Genomic DNA, 18773 nt, shown 5'->3' with positions numbered 1-18773 from the left:
TTGTATTATTGTGTTTCGATCTGAACAACAGAAAACTGTTTGAACATAATTTTAAAAAATCACACACTTCAGAGAACTGCTTCAGTGGTAGGCTTTTATGTTGAAAACCAGTCACAGGAAGTGTGTTGCAGCGGGTCCATGCTCGGGTAAGTGTGTAGAATAAAGTTCAGATGAAGTTGTGATGATGTGTGCGGACTTGGATCAGAGCCCCCGGTCTCTGCTGGTCTGTGAGCGCTCCAGTTTCCTGGACCAGAAGAACCGGGTCAACACACAGGTGGAGCAGATGCACTTCAACTACAAGGTAGCTACCACACTTAGCATGTAACACCGTTAGCATGTTACACCGGTAGTACGTAGATGCTAGCTTTAGCCGCGTTAGCACTGACAGGGGGCGGAAGCCATCACTGTTTGCTTATCCTGTCTCGAGCGGTGACTGATTTGAGCTAAGAGGCACGCGTGATGAGGTAGCAGCTAACATGCTAGCAGAGGAGAAAACAAACAGAGTTTACACGTGCTTCCGGAGTTTCAAAATAAAAGTCTTGAGTAAATGAAGTAAAGTAAATGAAATTGAAAGTAAATGAAAATGAAACACAAGCAGTGAAAGTACACACAGTACACACACAGTACCAGTACTATTAAAGCAATACAGCAGTACTGTCTGGAGTTACACGTTGGTGTTATCAGTGCATGTACAGGACTACTACAGCAGTGTATTACTATATAAATGATGATATATACGTCAAGTGTTTATCTGTAATATCATACATAACAGAGTATAACGTATATACATCTTTTGAATATAAAACAGTTCAAAATAAAGTGTAATAAGTACGCTATATTTTTGGGTGAAACTCAGAGGAGAGTGAATGTTTACAAGACAAGTGGAAAAACAAAGTCGTAATTATTGGTATTAATATGTTATTTTTATTGTTGTTGTTGTTGTTGTTGTCGTTGTCGTTGTTAAGGGTGGGGCTGCTCTAACAGCTCAGATGTTTTTAGTGAAACTTCCTGCTTTGATATACATTTATTTCTCACCTTTAATGTTCTTCACCTGAACAATAATTTAAACTGTCAAAGAATGAGCACTCCTCCCTCCAACAACACCTGAGGTCCGTTTCACAAAGCAGGTTCAACAAACTCTGAGTCTAACCCTGAACTCTGAGTCGATCTACTCTGAGATAGGAAACTCTGAGTTTTCGGTTCCAGAACAGCTGATCAGAGTTAGTTCAATCAACTCTGAGCAGGTTCAGCCGGAGCTAAGTGCGTGCACGCTGACTATAAAAAGCCAGCATTAATGGAGCCCCGACACCACGAGTCACGGTACACAAAAAGAGGTCCTCCTACGTCACACCAGTGGAGCTCGAAATCCTCACGCGGACGTTCAGCGAATACGAGCATGTTTTTAGAAACATAAAGTAACACGGCTGCAGCTGCAAAAGAGAGAGAAGCGGCTCGAGTGAACGCGTCAGTTTGAACTGGTCTGTTTATTTAATACTTCATCACGACCGGAAGCTAAAATTTATATTAATTTAGGAGCAATGCAGCGGGAGAAAAAAACATACATGGAAGCACTTCAGTCATATTTTAAATATGAAACAGATTAAATATCATTCAGTGGCTGTTTTAATGAGCATCAGCTTTATCCCTAACATGATGCTGACTTCACATACATTATAATTCATGTTGATTAAACTGAATGTGTTAGTTTAAATAAATAAATAAATCCAATAACTAACGGCGTCTTATCTGAGCGCTCTCGGCAGTGGTGGTGGAAAATCTACAAATGATGACTTTGACACAGATTTGTCTTTTGATTTTTTTATCATAATTATAAAAGACTTTTGCAAAGCGGTCAGAGCAGCACAGAGACGCAACGTTTCTTCTTTTAATTTGTAACCGCTCAAACACACGCGTGAGACGGGCTGAATGAACGAGGAAGTCGAATGAGGGTTTTATATTCTAGAGGGAGGAGACGGAGCGAAACTCTGAGTGTCCTGAAGAAAACCTGCTCCCGACCAGGTGAGGTTCACAGACACAGTTACCATAGTAACCAACTCAGAGTTAATGTTACCTCTCTCTCTCGGAAACGGCAAACCCGAGGTTTCCCTCATTTCAGGGTTAACAAACTCGGGGTTTCGCTAAACCCGCTTTCTGAAACGGACCCCTGTCCTACTCACCTGTAGAGCTGACAGGTGACAGGTGTTTCTGGTTACCTGTCCAGGAAATCTGATTATATTTTATTTATTAAAATAAAACATCTTCACACCTGAGAAATACAGGTGAGTTATACTCGACTATGTAAATATAAATATGTTGGTCACCCTGTGCAGGTGTCTGTGCTGCTGCCTGAGTGTAGCTCCGCCCCCCATCACCTGGATGCTGTCTTCAACAGTTTCAACAGTTTCTACCTGATCAGGAACCTGCCCGTGTACGAGCTGCTGGAAAAACACTTTTTAGAGACCACCGTGTATCAAGGTGACACCTATACACACCTGTTCACACCTGTTCACACCTGTTCACAACTATATACCTGATGCGTAACGCGTGTGTGTTTCAGGTAGTGTGTATGGTGTATCTTACAGGACCAGGATAGATGAAGATAACTGCGTTGCTCTGATGCCAAATGGTAAAAGCTCCTCCTCCTCAACACCGATCACCTGGTGTTGTGTACAGGTGTCTCATGCAGGTGTGGCTGTTTGTTTAAAGGTCACATGATGTTTTCTATCAGGACCAGCGGCTACTTCTTCTCTAACTGCTAACACATCATCGAAAACCCTTCTGTAATCCCAGACATGCTACAGTTAGCTTATCTTTGCTAAAGTTAGCTAAACGTAGCTCTTATCCGCGAGTGCAGGGGTGTCAGACTCATATTAGGTCGTTGGCTGGATTTGAAACTCCGGAACATCCACACTGCGAATACATATTCTTAATAGAGCGACATCACTCACATCGGTGCTTTCATCAACAGTGACAGAGAGGCAATGAACCACTTCATATTGTCACTTCCTGCTGAGGGAGATACCATTAGTTTAAAGTGCATTGTTTAATTAATATCCGATCATAGAAACTGTTTACTTTGCTAATTATACATAAAAATTGGATGCTAATAAAAAGCATTTTTATCTCTAAAAATTTCATATAAATAGGTATTTTTAAAAAAAATGTCATTGTCCTCCCTGTCCCCCAAAACGTCTTGTGGGCCTGATGAGACCTCCTGGCTGGCCGCATCCAGCCCATGGGCCGTATCTTTGACACCCCTGAGCTAGACAATGTTAGCTAAAGTTAGCTCATGTTAGCTAAAACTGCAACCTTGACTCCTGTGCTGCTGTTACCCTTTGATTTAACATTCAGCTGTAACAGTGTCTGTGACTTCCTGTCTGTCTGACTTCTTTCTGTCTGTCTGCAGGTCACCTGTCTCTCTCTCTGGATAAAGATTCCTTTGAGTTGTTAGGAGTTGAAGGAAAACCGTCCAGATTCAACCACAGAACAAACTGCAGATTCTGTAAGAACATTGACATCATAATGACATCATAATGACATCATAATGACATCATAATGGCACCATGTCTGATGTGAAAGCAGTTAATTAAAACATGGGACGATAGAAACTCAACAATAAACTTCAGAATGCAACTTCCTGTTCACACCAGTGACTGTATATAAAGATGGACGACACGTCTCCATCTGCTCTCAATGTATGAAATTGAAGCCAAAATGCCCCTGTGATAGGCGCTGCCATCTTGTGATGGTGACGTCATTTGGAGACAGAGTCTGTGCAGTAGAGATCGGCAGGTGGAGCCGCCGTAGCCACTTCTGCTAACCCAAACACACACTTAACTTACTGAAAACAAGCATCAAAGATCCGTCACGCCGGCGTGTTTAACAGCAGAACAGCTTCTTGTGTCTGAAGCAGAAGTTCAATGACTGTAGTGTTAGTGTTAGTCACGTCTCCTCTCACCGTTCCTCCTCTGCTCTGCTACTCGGGAACAGAACGCTGCAGGAGCCCCATTTGTCAACAGAGCTGTCAATCATGAGGCCACGCCCCCTTTTTATAGCATCAAATAACTAATTAAAAGTAAAATGAACACTGTGACATAAATCAGCATGATAAGAACTAAATATAATGACAGAAACCATGTTTGAGAAAAATGTGTTTGACGTGTATTTTGATTTTATAGTTTGACTCATGTCCCATCTGTTAACATGGAGGAGGCGGGCTTTATGAGCTATACTGCAGCCAGGCAGCAGGGGGCGACAGAGAGGGTTTGGCCTCACTTTTAGGGAGCTGTCATCTTTTTATAATCTATGGTTCAAACATTTTAAATATATAAATAAAAAAAGTTACAGTAGTATCTGTGTGTACTTGTACATGTTACAGTAGTATCTGTGGATTTGACTGACAGCAGCATGGCTCCTGGTGGGCGGGGCTACCAGAGACTCATCACAGGTCTGAGGTCACGACTTCAGCTAAAGGCTGACTTTCTGCTGTCACATCATGCAGGTGAGTGACATCATCATCCAGGTGAGTCTTCGAGGTCTGACCTGCTCTGTGTTGTGAGCAAGCCACAGCTAGTTCAACACTGATTAGTGATATGTTGCAGACTAGTTCAAGTTAGAGCTAACAAAACTAGCATCTTTAAGTCGCACACTAATTTGTTCTAAATGCTCTTCATTTCCCATAACCCCCTGCTGTCTGACCATTAGGGGGCGGAGACTCTCTGCAGGCCCTTCTGTCACGTTATGATTGGTCGGAGCACAGACCTGAGATCAGGCGTCACATTCTGACAGACCTGTCCTGCCCCCTGCTGACCTCTGACCTGCAGTCATGTGACCCTCACAGCTTCCTGGAGTGGCTCGGAGCCGCGGATGCTCACATCAGCTGGTGAGAGGACGGGCCCTATGATGACGTGTCTCACCTGTGAATCCTGCCATGTGACATGTCCACCTGTTGCCTCTTCTTTTACAGTGAGAACTCGTCCAGCAGCTTCCTGTCCGCGCTGGTCTGTCCTGAGCCAAAGACGACGGTAAGCCGAGCTCTGAGTGTTTCCATCTGCGGCCTGCTGCTCCCACAGGACGTCCACCGTCTCATCCAGCAGATCAGGTCAGCTGACATTTGACCTCTGAACTCTCAAAGACTCCAAACATTTACATCCAAAACCTGTTTTCATGAAAAGCCACTGAATGTCGTCCCTGCATCGCGTCTGAATCCAGCTCTGATTTTCTTTTTACAAAGTTTGTTTGTTGCACACAAATTGTTTTTGGCTAAGTGTTGACCTTAGCATAACATCGGCTCAACTTAAAGCTCCTGGAAACTCAGCTTGAAATAGCAAAAATGCATCTATGATATCAGTTGTGAGTGTGTCATAAAGCATCCACAAAAATCTGAGTGAAAATAAACGTTCAGAAACACGAGAAAATCTTCTTGAAAAACAGCTCGTTTGGCTGTGCAGACAATTTCTCAGGACTGTGTAGGCGTGGCAGCTCCCGTGTTGATTGACACCTGCCGGGGTCCGCCTGTCCGAGTTCTCATGGCAACTGTCAACACAACAATGGCGCATGTGAAAGCAGTGTTTCCTCTATTTCTTCCTTCCACACTTTAATTGTTCTCTCTTCTTCACCTCATTAAGTTTTAATTCACAAACTACTTTAACCTGATCACTTTGCTTCAGTCCCCCAGCACACCTGCACCTGTGCTCTCTACACCGCTGCTGGCCCCGCCCCCTCTTCTGTCTCTCTCTCTGTCTGCTGTGTGGACTGTCTTCATCAGCAGTCTGTTTCATTAAGTCACAAAAGTTACATATTTTCTCTCTCGCAATTCAGTTCTCACAGCACGTGAGTCGCGTGTGCACGAGGGACGTTATTAATGACGTAGCGATCTAAACGATCGATCGTTACCAAATGACATCACCTTTTATAAGCTTTATAAAGCGCGACAATCAATGAGTTTACAGTAGGGACGTACGGAGTTAGACAGACAATATCTCCTCATTTCAGTATGATATTGTGCAGCTCGCTGGAGGGAGATCACCAGGGAGCTGAACGTGTGATACTGAGCGCACAGCTGATAGAGGCACGTGGATCGTTTACACTGCGTGTTAGAACTGCACATGTATGCCGATGTCAGCGATGCGGAGCGGACCCTCTTTTGCCGTTAGAAGTAAACTGGTCCCGCTGTTGTTTGTGTGGTTGCCAAGACTTCACGAGTTCACTGTTTCAGTGCTCTTCCTCAATGAGGAGAGGATGGACGATCGTTGATTTGCAGCGGAAATCTCCAAAGAGTCGTTCAATTACAACTTCTGAAGCAGCGGCTGCAACAGTTCACTACATGTATGTGGCGGAAACACTGCTGCTTCTCCAAGTCCGCCACATTTAAAAAATAAAAGAATGACACGTTGTCATCTCAGATGGTGGATGTGCACCTGGGGACAGCACACAGGCATGATGGGGAAAAAGGCAAACGTTAGGTAACTGCAGCAGGTATGTGCAGAGACGTTCAGGGTGAGTGGACAGGAGTTAGCGCAGACTCGGAGAGAGGGATTGATGGCGAGCCCAGAAGTGCACCTGTGAGGGCGGGGCAACTGCTGTTGATTATTTCACGATTGGTTCGAGAAAATTTATGACGACATAAATATCTTCACTCACCACGCCCAATTTAACCCCAGCGTCAGGAAAGTTAACAAAGTAAGAATGGCAAAAACTCCAGTTTGGATTAAAGTCATTTCTAAAACTTTTAACATGCTTAGAAGTGTGTACATAAGACGTTAAATAGCATAGAGAAGGATTTTGTGGATTTGGGTTTCCAGGGGCTTTAAGCTAAGCATTAGCTGAATGTAGGCTTAATGTTGAACAAACAGGTGGATTAGGGTTTGTAGTTAAAAACAGGTAGTAACAGAATAATGGCGAGAAAAGTTGCAAAATCGAAAGTAGCCATGACAACTTACCAGAGTGAACGAAAACTTGAAAAACACACTAACAAAAATAATAAAGTTACAAGATGAAAGAAAAAAAACACGACGGGAGCTGCTGCAACAGGCTGCCACCTAGCAGAAAGTTAGCCTAATGTTAGAGGAAGGTTAGCTGACAGTTAGCTAAACTAGCTGAGGTGGACAAGTTTCTGACGCATGACGAACAGGTGATCAATACTTAAATATGTTGACTGAAGTCTCCACAGCTTATTTAATTGAGGGAAGTAGGCCATTTTCAGTCTGTCCTCACCTGTCCTTACTTGTCCTACAGGTGTTACTTGGAGCAGCCTCGGCTGGAGTCCTGGGCGTCTCTCACTGTTCACGGTTTTGTTGACAGTCCGGTTTCATGGGGAAATGAGGAGCACGGAGTCCTGAGAGGAGGAGACAACTTCTACAGTCTGCTGATGTTCCACGACCACACCTACCACCTCCACCTGGCTACAGGAGCACACGACACCTGTCCACCGTGACCACACCTACCACCTCCACCTGGCTACACTGTCCAGCACACGCTCAGGTTTAGTTGTCTCGATTGAAGCATCTCAAACTTCAATATTGGAAGAGAAAGAATAATCAATTATTGACCATTATTGACCTCTGAGGCTGACCCTGTGTGGGGCCGTGAGCCTCAGGTGGGAACCACTGCAGGTTCAGTTCTCAGATGATGTCATAAGGAAAAAGGTAACTGCGCTCGGTGATGAAAACATTATTTCTCATTATTTTACTTATATTAATGTTTTCTGATTGTTGAAGTGAAAATAAAGTTTAACTGTGCACATGAATTCTGAGTGTGTTCTCTGTTGTCCCACAGGCACACCTTAATATAATGTAAACAGGTGAGTTATATAAAGATTATCCCCATACGAGGGATGTAATGATTCGATACGAGTCCTGATACTGGGTTCACAAAACGATTTTCTCATATTTATAAAGAAATCTAAATGTAAATAACCCTTCTTAATCTTGAGGTTGTATAGTTTATTTATTGTGACGTAAAAAAACAGGAAACGATAGCCTATAAGATAAATGCAGTGTGCCATAATGCTCAGATATACAATCAACAAGAAAAAAATAAGTTCTATCAGGCGATTTGGGACTTTTCAGTCTGTCAAACAAAATGAATCCCCCTCCCGACTTTCACCACTCCTGGTGCACCAACTCAGACACCTGCCTAACAGTAGAGAGAGGTCAGGTGGAGCGACACGTTTCTTATAATAAATACAAACAGACCTGTGGGCTGCTGCTGCTGTTATTTATACGCCCTTTCTAACGGCGTTCAAATGTTTGCTTAATCAGCGTGAGAAGCCTGGTGACGGTCACTTTTGGAGACGAAGGCTCAAGTCTCCGACTTCCTGTCGACAAACAACCTCACGCCGTGTGTGCTGCAGTAAACACTCTGCGGCATGTCCGCTCCGTTTATGAGGCCGCAGCGTTGACCAACACCAGGGCGACGTGTCGCCGATAACGGGAATACACTCACTGAAAAGCTGCCTCGCGTAACTGAAAAGCCCTGAAAGCGTAACTTAGCCGACACTGCGTGACAGCAGCAGCAGCATCGCGTGCTAAAAGTTTACATGCAGGTGACAAAACAGGATGCAGCACCTGGATTGGGACACAGCTACAGACTCTGATGCACCGATGTGGAGCTGCACATCATTATATTATAGGGCTGCATTATTTACTCCTCTACTCAGCTATAGACACTAAGGACGTGATGACGTCGAACAAGAGAAGCCAAAGACAGATAGCGCCCTCTGCTGTTTAGAAAATACTACTGTGATTAATCTCTTCATCTCATCGATTTGACTCGTCACTTATATGTCTCGATTTTTAACTGCATTTCGAGGTATCGTTACATCCCCAGTTGTCATGAAGAGAGAAATGAGCCATAGAGACCCAGACGGCTTTTTGTACCAGGCTGTAAACATGTTTATTTCTGCTGTAGGTCATCTGATGTTCCCCGCAGTGATTATTCTGACTCCAGGGAAACGACAGCTGGTCTCACCTCAGGAACCTGCAGGCCTTCAGCAGCGACACACTGTGGATCATGTTTTTATTAAATTAGTCAGCAGGTTGTTGTCACAGATCAATCACCTGAATTAATTTGGTAAAGTAACTTTAGTTCATCATAACCAGCGATCAGTTCTTTTTGCGCAAGAGTGACGTCACACGACACGTCTAAGGCCCCTGTTTCGGTGAGCGCACTCAGAGCCTGAAGCAGAGGGAGGTTAACAAACCCACCTTCATGACACCTGTTCTCTCTGTGCTCAGGTGTTGACACAGGTAAAGACAGTCTAGAGATGCTGAAGCTCCAGCGCCCTCAGTGTTTGAATCCTCTCCATCATTGACTGACATCCTAACGACGCCCCCTGCTGGTCACTTTTAAATCAAACATTCAGAGTAAACATGTCACAGCAGGTCCTCAGGAGGGTCAGAGCAGGGTCAGAGCCGAACACAGAGACACAACCCATCATGTTTCACAGAGACCACGCCTTTATTCACATCAGGCTGATTCACACCTGATCCTGATCCTTATCAGGCCCGGGACTCAGTCTGAGTCATAGTTCAGTCAGCTGACAAGTGATCACGTGACCTCAGTCATCAGTATTTAACCATAATTCATCACTGTGAATGTGCTGCATGATCACAGATATAATCAGTTCAGAGTCCCGTCAGCGCCCCCCGCAGGCTGCATAGGTCACTACATCCTGATGGCGAGTGGAGGTAACCATGTGAAGTTTATCCTGAGGGTGGCGCCAAAGGAAACACCACCAGGTGTGGGAGAGGACAACCTGAGGAGCTGCAGAGATCCTGTAGAACGTCTGATGATCTCCTCTGTTCAGAAAACATAAACCCTGTCCCCCGGTAAGTTCACTTCCTGTTTCTGCTCAGCCTTCACTTCCTGTTTATCCTCCATCTTGAAATTCATGAGAGAGAATTCTGGGAGAAGGTCAGAGGTAACCTCTGTTTAAAGTAACAGTCCAACATTTTACAAATCCTCTGGTTCTCTATCAGGGTCACAAGCTTCAGTTTTATCTCTGGAACATGTATAAGATACAAAGCCCAGGAAGGTTAGCCTAGCTTAGCATGAAGACTGGAGGCTGGGGGAAACAACAGTAATAAAACATAAACCTCCGTCACTTGTAAATAATTATACAATAATAATAATAATAGTAAGAATATACAATGAATCCCACGTTTCTTGATGTAAACCTGAGGACCCCGGGCGGACCCTGAGGAACCCCACATGTGAGATTAAACTGTGGAGGAGACGGGGAACGGGAGGATTCACACGAATGCCGGACTGTTTTTAAATCAACGAAATCATAATTTAAATGTTACAACAAAAGGAGGAAATGTTCAGAGACGCCTTCCAGCTCGGAATCTACCGAGTCAGGGGACCAGTCCTGCTCCTGTTCTAGGTTCTGGTCCTGGTTCTAGCAGAGCTCAGTTCTCCTCTGCAAGTACTGCAGGATGGAGTCTGTTCCCTGTGATGAGCCCCAAACTCTCTTCAGGGCTTCACACTCGCGCTCGTTTGCTTGCTCCAGAGCACTGCGGCTGGTGTTCCTCATCAGGGCTTTAGACTCCCGCAGGACCTGCAGGACAGGAAGTGGAACCACAAGAACCACAGAGAGAGTAGAGACAATGAGAACTGACTGAGAAATACAGAGATCAGATGTTGGTGGTGTGAAGAAATACTATGAACATATTCATACATGGTTTATACTGCATACAAATACTGTTTATATATACTGAATAAAGTGTGTGTGTGTGTGTGTGTGTGTGTGTGTGTGTGTGTGTGTGTGTGTGTGAGAGAGAGAGACTGACCAGCAGGTCAACAGTCACCAGCTCTTTGATTCGCAGCATCACTTCCTGTGTGAAGGTTCCCGGCCAAAGAACCTGAGACACTAAACCTTTAGAACATGCCTCCTGCGCCGTCAACTTCCTGCCACTCAGCAGCAGCTCGTTAGCCTGGAACGGAACAGAACCTGTTAGCTTAGCCTGGAACAGAACCTGTTAGCTTAGCCTGGAACAGAACCTGTTAGCTTAGCCTGGAACAGAACCTGTTAGCTTAGCCTAGAACAGAACCTGTTAGCTTAGCCTGGAACAGAACCTGTTAGCTTAGCCTAGAACAGAACCTGTTAACTTAGCCTAGAACAGAACCTGTTAGCTTAGCCTAGAACAGAACCTGTTAACTTAGCCTGGAACAGAACCTGTTAGCTTAGCCTGGAACGGAAGAAGAAGCTGGGATAATTAAGTGATTAATGAAGGAGGTTTGGTTCAGAAGCTGAGTGATGAAGTGATTAATGAAGGTTCTGAAGAGGTTCTGAATAAAATGTTAACTACTGTTCTGGTGTTGATAATAAGGTAACTTTAATTAAACATCAAGGATAATGACACTGTAGGATAAAGAGCAGGACTGACCGATGCAGGGCCCATGATGCGGGGGAAGGTGAAGGAGGAGCAGGCGTCAGGTGTCTGGCCGCAGGTTGTGTACGGCGTCTGGAACCAGGCCTTCTCATTGGCCCACACTACATCACACAGAGGCAGGAGGGCGGCACCAAGGCCCAGTGCAGGCCCGTTCACTGCCGCCACAATCGGCTTCCTGAACTGGATGAAGGTGTTGACAAAGGTCCTGTTGAGAGGTCAGAGGTCAATGACAACTGACTGAATTCATAACTTACTGATGACATCACACACTGCTGCCATGGCAACCCGGCGTCTCCAGGAGGATTTACCTGATGGTTTCAGCCATCTTGATGCTCTCCTTCTTCCTGTCGTCAGTCAGGCGTCTGATGAAATACAGGAAGTCAAGGCCACAGCAGAACACGCTGCCCACAGCGCTGAGTAACACCAGCTTACTGTCATCTGATGCTGCTGTTGCCATGGCGCTCTGGATCTCCTTCATCACCTGAGGAAGAGGAAGACATAAAACATGGCCATAAGGTGTTTCAGCAGGTGCTCGGAAGTCAGGGCTGTGGCTCTACGTTTGGAGGGCATGGTCTACCTGTGGAGGTGTGGCCTCTCTCAGGACTAAGGGGACGTTGCTCTCTGATAGGAGAGTGCAGTCTACCTGTGGGGGTGTGGCCTCACCTCAGGGTTGAGCGTGTTGTTCTCGGAGCTCTTGGTAGACAGCAGGATGTGCGTGAAGCCGTCTTGTTTCTTCACCACGATGTCGCGGTAGCGGTACGCGCTCTCTGTTTGACGAACACTGAATCTCAGACGTTTGTCGAAAGCTGAACGCTCCTCAAGACGACGTTTCCCGGTCACACTGGTCGCCCCGGTAACAGCACTCTGCACACCCAATGTCCCGTTGGCAGCAACAGCCTCCATCAGAGGGGAGTTGCCTGGAGGAGACAGAACACGTCAGACATCTCGGGGTGGGGGGGGGGGGGGGGGGGATTCGGGCAATTCTCGTCTGCAGGTGAGCTGCTCCAGGTTAACTTAGTAAAGGGCAACACGTCAGCTCACTGGAGGTGGGACTGTACCTGTCTGTTTTCAACAGTAGCATGCTAGCTAACATTACTGCTGTAAATAACTATTGTAATATTCTTTTTCTATTAGGTCTCTTTTGCATTAACCCATACACTTTATATTTTAACCGATATTTGAGTTGTTTTTCGTATTTCTCTTACTTGTACTGTATTTTTTGGAACTATAGTTTAGTTCAGGGTTAATAAAGTTCTGTCTTATCTTCAGCTAGAACGTTGTGGCTTCGCCTCCTCAAACATGAAACAATCTGCAGCTCTGACGAGTGTTTCACACCTGATCACCGTCCCATCGACAGATCACCTGTCTGAACCACCCAAACCTGAGCCACACCTGCCTGCCTCACAATCGGGACACACTGGTATGTTGTTAAAGCACCACCAGGCAGCGATAAAGACATGTCTGTATTCATCTTAAAGGACATTTGAACCACTGTCACTCAAACACAAACACTCCAATAAGCAGAAAACTCATCACTGAGCTGGTTACACATCATGCTGTCCACACACACATATGCACACCTCACCTGTGGCGACAAGGGAGCACATAGCAGCCGGTATGAGGGGGACCCGTGGGGGGGGCTGGGGGTTCTGGCTGCGGGGTCTGGTCCCCATGCGGGCCCTCTCCTCTCCAGGCCCCAGCTGCACACCTGCAGGTTTCTCCAGCAGGGCCACCTCGGGCGGCACCAGGTGAGCCTCCTGAGCGCCAGCCTCCAGACTTAGAGCCGCCTCACTGGGGGACTCCTCTGTGTCCAGGCGGGGGCTCATCGGGCTCTTGGGGACCAGGATCTTGATGCCGGTCTTGGACAGGTCCAGACTGCGGCGAGCAGAGCCGACCGAAGCCACAGACATCAGACTGCTGCTGAACCTGCCGATCTGCAAAGGCTGCTGGGAGCTGAGGGAGGCGGGGCGTCCAGCAGAGGGCAGGAGAACTGGACCCAGAGTGTGTTTCAGCTGATCGCAGCCTCCTGTTAAACCCCTGCTGATGTCACTGTGAGCAGCTGGCGGCCTAGAGGGCAGCCTGTGGGCGTGGCTGCAGTGCATGCTAGGAGAGCTGCGAGTGGAGCGCAGTAAGGTGGCGTCTCTGTGCCTCCCCGCCTGCTGACGATTGAAGTCGTGGACGTAGATCATGCAGGTGGACAGGTGACTCTCAGGCTCCCAGGTGTCCCCCTCTGACCCGTACCCTCTCCACCTGACCAGGTACTCCATCCTCCCCTTCTTACTCTTCCTCTTATCCATGATCCTCTCCACCTGCAGGACCAACACTGTTAGCACAGTCGCTCACATGCCTTTACTTCATCTGCAGCTCAGTCAACAAGGTGACTGCTGCACAGGTGTACCTCAGCAGGTAGATGCTGAGACCTGATAATGTGCAGCTCCAACACTCTCATGTGCATCATTGTTGTTTAACAGATTCAGTGAGCCCATGAGGCTAGGGCTGCAACAAACAACTATTTAGATAATTGATTAATCTGTCCATTACTTCGATTAATCGATTAATAATCGGATAAAAACAAAAAAGTAATTTTAGTATTTCCAGCATTTTATTCAAAACACAAAAATTATTATATCTTGAGTTCTTGTCCAATGCAATGTTAACATATCATTAATGTAACTCAATTAATGTCTTACTAATCTTGATTTAAGCCACAAAGACACAATAAAACAGCACACTGGGGCTGCAGCCATGAACTGAGTATAACAGGGAAACTAACGAATATACGTTTGATCAGATGTTGCTCAAGTTTCTGTTGTGAATAAATAAGACATTCACTTTATTCTGTCTCTGACTAACGGCATGAAATATATTAAACAATATGTTATGTTATACTCCAGTGTCTCTCTGACCAAATTTCAGCTAATTAGCGTTAGCTTATTCTGCAGTGTCTCACAGATGACCGACAAACGCAAGATTAAAAGTTAGTTTAAACACGTGACGGACAGTTTTCTCTCCATGTTGTGAGGTTTAATGAAGCCGGGCGTTAGCTTTATCAAGAATTAGCATTAAAATAGCGTCATCAATGGCGTTAGCTTATTAACACCTTCACTACTACGGCATACTATCATCTGCTGCTTTATCAGCGGCCCGGTTCTGGGCCCATCAAACCACGGAGAGAAAATAGACGGAGTTAAGGTCCGTTACGTGAAAATGAACGTTAGAATCCGTAATCGTGCGTTTGTGTAAACAGACATTAATCTGCAAGAGGCGGACACTTCGTCAGCACTGTACAACAAACACATACTCCTCACTGAAAAATAGTTACTAGCTGTGTCCCAATCCAGCGGCCGCAGCCTTCGAACGACGTATATGAAGGCCGATGGCGTCACAGCAGCGTGTTGAAGGCTGTTCCATCAAAGGCTCCTTCAGATGCATCTGACAAATGCGTCCTCCGTTTCCCGGGCCATGAAGGCTCCATCGGGTGCATCCTTCACGGCCCAACATATCCCAAGATACATTGCGCACCAATTCAAACGAAATGGAGCCGAGGAATACGCTTACATTTTTGTTCCAAATCAATCGAATAGCTAAAGATACAAATGTTTAAGAAAACTAAAGGGCCCTTGAAACAAATTATCTTTAAATTAATTGGTTAATTTACTCTACGTTAGTTATGCTAGCTATTTAGCCTGCTAGCTACCTGTTGCTAGGCGACAGGAGCGGCGTTTGGTGACGCAAGGGTAATGGCGGGAACAGCTGGTGACAAAAACAGGAAATCCTCCATAGACCAGACCATCTCATTTCAGTTCGGCTTTAACGTCTACGCAGGCTCTGAATGAGTCCGTGGACCGCCTCCTTCGAAGGCTGCAGCCCCTGGATCGGGACACAGCTACTGTTCATCCCAGAGGAGACCGGAGAAGTTGTAACTTCCTGTAATCCATCACGTGAGCTACACAAGCCACGGCATTGGCTGGCTGTCCCCATGACATTTTCACAGCGCATGCCGTGCATCATAACATAGACCCAACTAATCGATGATGAAATTCGCTGCCAACTATTTTAATCATTGATTTTAATCGATTTAATCGATTAAGTGTTGCAGCCCTACATGAGGCCTCTGTCAACTACTCATTAACTTTCGCTGTAAACTGTGTAATGATCAATAATCACTTCAGCTCTCACATGGCAGAATAGTTTGGTTTTTTTGTTAAAGTTAGAATCTCGATGATCTCAGTTTCGTTCTCTTTGGCGGCACCTACAGCGATAAACACTAACTGCAGGAGCACACTTCAGATATCCACACAGTGCTGCATGTGTGACGTCCACGGTCGGCTCCGGTTGTAACTCTTGATTTTCCTGGCTGACGGTCGCTTTCCTTTTCAGACTGTTTGCTTCATCTGAGCGTCGAGTTTGTTTCTTCTTCTTTGGATTTTCACTTCTTGTTGAAGTTGTATCTGTAGTCATCCATCTTTTCTTTGTTTGTTCAGCCATAGTAGATTACTGTTTACTCGCAACACTTGCAGAGAGCGGAAAAGAAGCCGCTTAGCTCCGCCTACCCTCTCTGGCAGACCAACCACTGCTGGGTGATGGAAAACGCGTCACTAACTGGGCGCCGCCACAGACACCCAGCCCATAATAATACTATATACTAGGGATGGGCATTTCCAGTAATCGCAATATTCGAGTAATCTAATTACCTCATGAACGAGTAATCAAGCACTCGAAAATTATTCATTTTTTTAACTGTTAAAAAAAAAGTTATGCCCGTAAGAGAACATTACTATCTAACACTTTCCCAGAAAGTGCAATTTCAAAAGCATTTATTAAACAACCTAAACAGGCCTTCCAATTAACGTTGTTGTAACATTCCGTAGTCAAACGCCACAGCGGTAGAGGACTGTACGGACTTCTGTTCTGTGTTGCTTAACACGTTAAGTCATTTTTTCCACTCTCGTAGCTGTTGCACGGCGTGATGGTGGCTTGTATTCCGGCTCAACAAACGCCATCAGCTCACAGAAGCATTCTCCTTCCACAACACTTAATGAGAGCGTGTGCTAACAGGGCTAGCCAATGATGTGATGCACGACTGCCTGTCGTCTGTCTCTGCTGGCTTCTCCTTGTGCTTGAAGCGCATGTGGTTCAGCATCAAACTCGTATTTCTGGTGCATGTAAGCTAACTGAGTTAAACTACTTTAGCCGTAAACAACGCATGTGCAGGAGCGCAAGTAGTGTACCCGAATAATGACGCAACAACGAGTACTCGAGTATCCGTCCCCATCTCTTTTATATACTGCAAATGCAAAGGCTTTCATCAGTTGGCCATAGACTCAATCACCATGTTGTTACCTCATTCAGCGATAGAAAGTGACTTAACCACAGAAACTGGCTGCAGTATAGCTCATAAAGCCCGCCTCCTCCATGTTAACAGATGGGACATGAGTCAAACTATAAAATCAAAATACACGTCAAACACATTTTTCTCAAACATGGTTTCTGTCATTATAGTTAGTTCTTATCATGCTGATTTATGTCCAAGCGTTCAGTTTACTTTTAATTAGTTATTTGATGCTATAAAAAGGGGGTGTGGCCTCATGATTGACAGCTCTGTTGACAAATGGGGCTCCTGCAGCGTTCTGTTCCCGAGGAGCAGAGTAGAGGAGGAACGGCGAGAGGAGACGTAACTAACACTAACACTACAGTCATTGAACTTTCCATAAGTGTGAATATCTGCTTCAGACCGACACAAGAAGCTGCTCTGCTGTTAAACACGTCGGCATGCAGGATTCTTGATGTTTTTATCGGTATGTTAAATGTGTGTTTTGGTTAGCGGAAGTGGCTACGGTGGCTCCACCCACGCAGCTCTGGCTCTAAATGAAGTCACCAATGCAAGATGGCAGCGCCTATCACAGGGCTATATTGGCTTCAAATTCATACAATGAGAGCAGATGGAGACGTGTTGTCCATCTTTATATACAGTCAATGGACTTAACAGACATTTTTTTAAATGAAAATGTTCAAGGTTATCACTTTAAAATAAAAATACATCAATACATTTTCAGTTAATAATCAATTATCAAAGTCACTATTTATTTTTTCAATTGATTAAATTATTTGTGATGAAAGTTTTATAAAGTCTGACCTTTATGAAGTTTAATTATAAGCTAATTAAACATTTAAAAATAAAGCACCACTATAATAAAAGGGGCTCAATCAAAACATGAAAGTTTGATCAAAGTTTAAAACCAAACTTTCTCTTCACTCTCTGAAACGGTTTGAAGTTTATGAACACATTTAACACAGACTGAAGTCGTACACTGTCATCTCAGCTAGCACTAAGCTAGCACAGAGCTAACACTGAGCTTGCAACAAGCTAACGGAGAGCGGGCTAACTCTGCAGGCTAGTCATAGATGCTAACTGTAGTTATTAATATGCGGACAGACTCTCACCCACTTTAACCAAGTTAGTTAACTAGCTGCTAACTAACCAGTCTACTCCGCCTGCCTGTCGATCTGGACCTGCTCAGGTTGAAAAGTTTATAAAGTTCACTCTGAACTTTGCCGTTAGCTACCGTTAGCATGTTAGCATTAGCTCGCGTCACCTCATAGAACTCTTCCGTAGCCATGGAGACTGAGCGCGTGCACGAGCAGCTTCCAGAAGCGTCTTCAGTGGAGCAGCAGCATGAGAGAGTGTGAAAGAGTCCGCTCCGTGTCTGACCAACGAATGACCGGAGAGAAAGCGAGTTTATCACACTTAACTAGCCGCTAGCAGTTAGCACTGCAGCCTTACTTCCACATCCGGTCTGACCGACTGACCTCCGAAATAAAAGCCCCCCGGTACGAATGTGGGACTTTAATTTTGAAAGGGAATTTCCTCTTCTTCTTTTTTTTTTTACCTTAATTTGCAGCTCATCACATCGTTTAATGAGAAGGGAAAATTAATGAAAAATTAATTGACTGTGGGGGAGTTTTCATTGATCATTAATAACGTTTTAGGAAAAATAAAATAAAATAAAACTTACTCCTAAAGGCCTGATTTTGTGAAAGAAGGTAAAATTCAAAACTTAATTTAAAAACACTAAAAAGTCCATTAAGGTTTCCATTAATTAATCTCAAATGTGTTGACGACTGTATTGAAAATTGCATTATATTTTATCATTTATATTTCTTATGTAAACCAAACCAAATTAAACTGATCATTTACTTTAAAACCTCTGTTTATACCTTTAAGGATTCTATTTTCATGTTAGGTAAAAGTCAAGAACAGCGGTTGTCTGGGTAACCGTTTTAGCATGATGTTAGCTAACAAAGCTACTCTCATAAGCAGAGTCAGGTCAGGAGCTGGAGGGCAGCTGATGGGGTTATGTAGAGGTGCTGTAGATG

The 18773-nt window shown here is 44.9% G+C and overlaps 2 protein-coding genes across 3 annotated transcripts; one reads left to right on the top strand and one right to left on the bottom strand.

The window, feature by feature from the left end:
- The first annotated feature begins 133 nt into the window (after positions 1 to 133).
- On the top strand, positions 134 to 7747 carry rpp40 (ribonuclease P/MRP 40 subunit). The gene is made up of 8 exons (XM_069685093.1): positions 134 to 301; positions 2331 to 2475; positions 2558 to 2626; positions 3407 to 3502; positions 4379 to 4501; positions 4705 to 4882; positions 4967 to 5101; positions 7237 to 7747. The coding sequence occupies exons 1-8, from the start codon at positions 182 to 184 to the stop codon at positions 7433 to 7435; spliced, it is 1065 nt and encodes a 354-aa protein (XP_069541194.1). The 5' UTR covers positions 134 to 181; the 3' UTR covers positions 7436 to 7747.
- Positions 7748 to 9442: 1695 nt separating this feature from the next.
- On the bottom strand, positions 9443 to 18187 carry cdyl (chromodomain protein, Y-like). Of its 2 annotated transcripts, none has more exons than XM_069684838.1 (7): positions 17993 to 18187; positions 12982 to 13705; positions 12060 to 12313; positions 11705 to 11877; positions 11391 to 11601; positions 10794 to 10937; positions 9443 to 10561 (listed from the first exon to the last, which is right to left on the bottom strand). In XM_069684838.1, the coding sequence occupies exons 1-7, from the start codon at positions 18014 to 18016 to the stop codon at positions 10403 to 10405; spliced, it is 1689 nt and encodes a 562-aa protein (XP_069540939.1). In that variant the 5' UTR covers positions 18017 to 18187; the 3' UTR covers positions 9443 to 10402. The 2 variants fall into 2 exon arrangements, with proteins under 2 accessions (XP_069540939.1, XP_069540940.1); XM_069684839.1 differs by lacking the exon at positions 17993 to 18187 and adding an exon at positions 14705 to 14766.
- Between the last annotated feature and the right edge of the window lie 586 nt (positions 18188 to 18773).

This window comes from Semicossyphus pulcher, unplaced genomic scaffold, assembly GCF_022749685.1.
Source record: "Semicossyphus pulcher isolate SPU_LCO1_2020_fin unplaced genomic scaffold, fSemPul1.0.p SCAF_7, whole genome shotgun sequence".
Lineage (NCBI taxonomy): Eukaryota > Metazoa > Chordata > Actinopteri > Labriformes > Labridae > Semicossyphus > Semicossyphus pulcher.
The sequence above is the reverse complement of the archived record's forward strand: the minus strand, read 5'-3'. Positions and strand labels throughout refer to the sequence as shown.

What these genes read in the sequence shown, in the direction of transcription:
- rpp40 (XM_069685093.1), top strand. Translation starts at nt 182, where the DNA reads ATGATGTGTGCGGACTTGGATCAGAGCCCCCGGTCTCTGCTGGTCTGT. An exon ending in CGTTGCTCTGATGCCAAATG is followed by an intron (nt 2,627 to 3,406) that starts GTAAAAGCTCCT and finishes GTCTGTCTGCAG; the next exon opens with GTCACCTGTCTCTCTCTCTG. An exon ending in CGTCTCATCCAGCAGATCAG is followed by an intron (nt 5,102 to 7,236) that starts GTCAGCTGACAT and finishes CTTGTCCTACAG; the next exon opens with GTGTTACTTGGAGCAGCCTC.
- cdyl (XM_069684838.1), bottom strand. Translation starts at nt 18,016, where the DNA reads ATGGCTACGGAAGAGTTCTATGAG. An exon ending in CTACGGAAGAGTTCTATGAG is followed by an intron (nt 13,706 to 17,992) that starts GTGACGCGAGCT and finishes TTGGTCCTGCAG; the next exon opens with GTGGAGAGGATCATGGATAA. An exon ending in AAGATGGCTGAAACCATCAG is followed by an intron (nt 11,602 to 11,704) that starts GTAAATCCTCCT and finishes ACCTCTCAACAG; the next exon opens with GACCTTTGTCAACACCTTCA.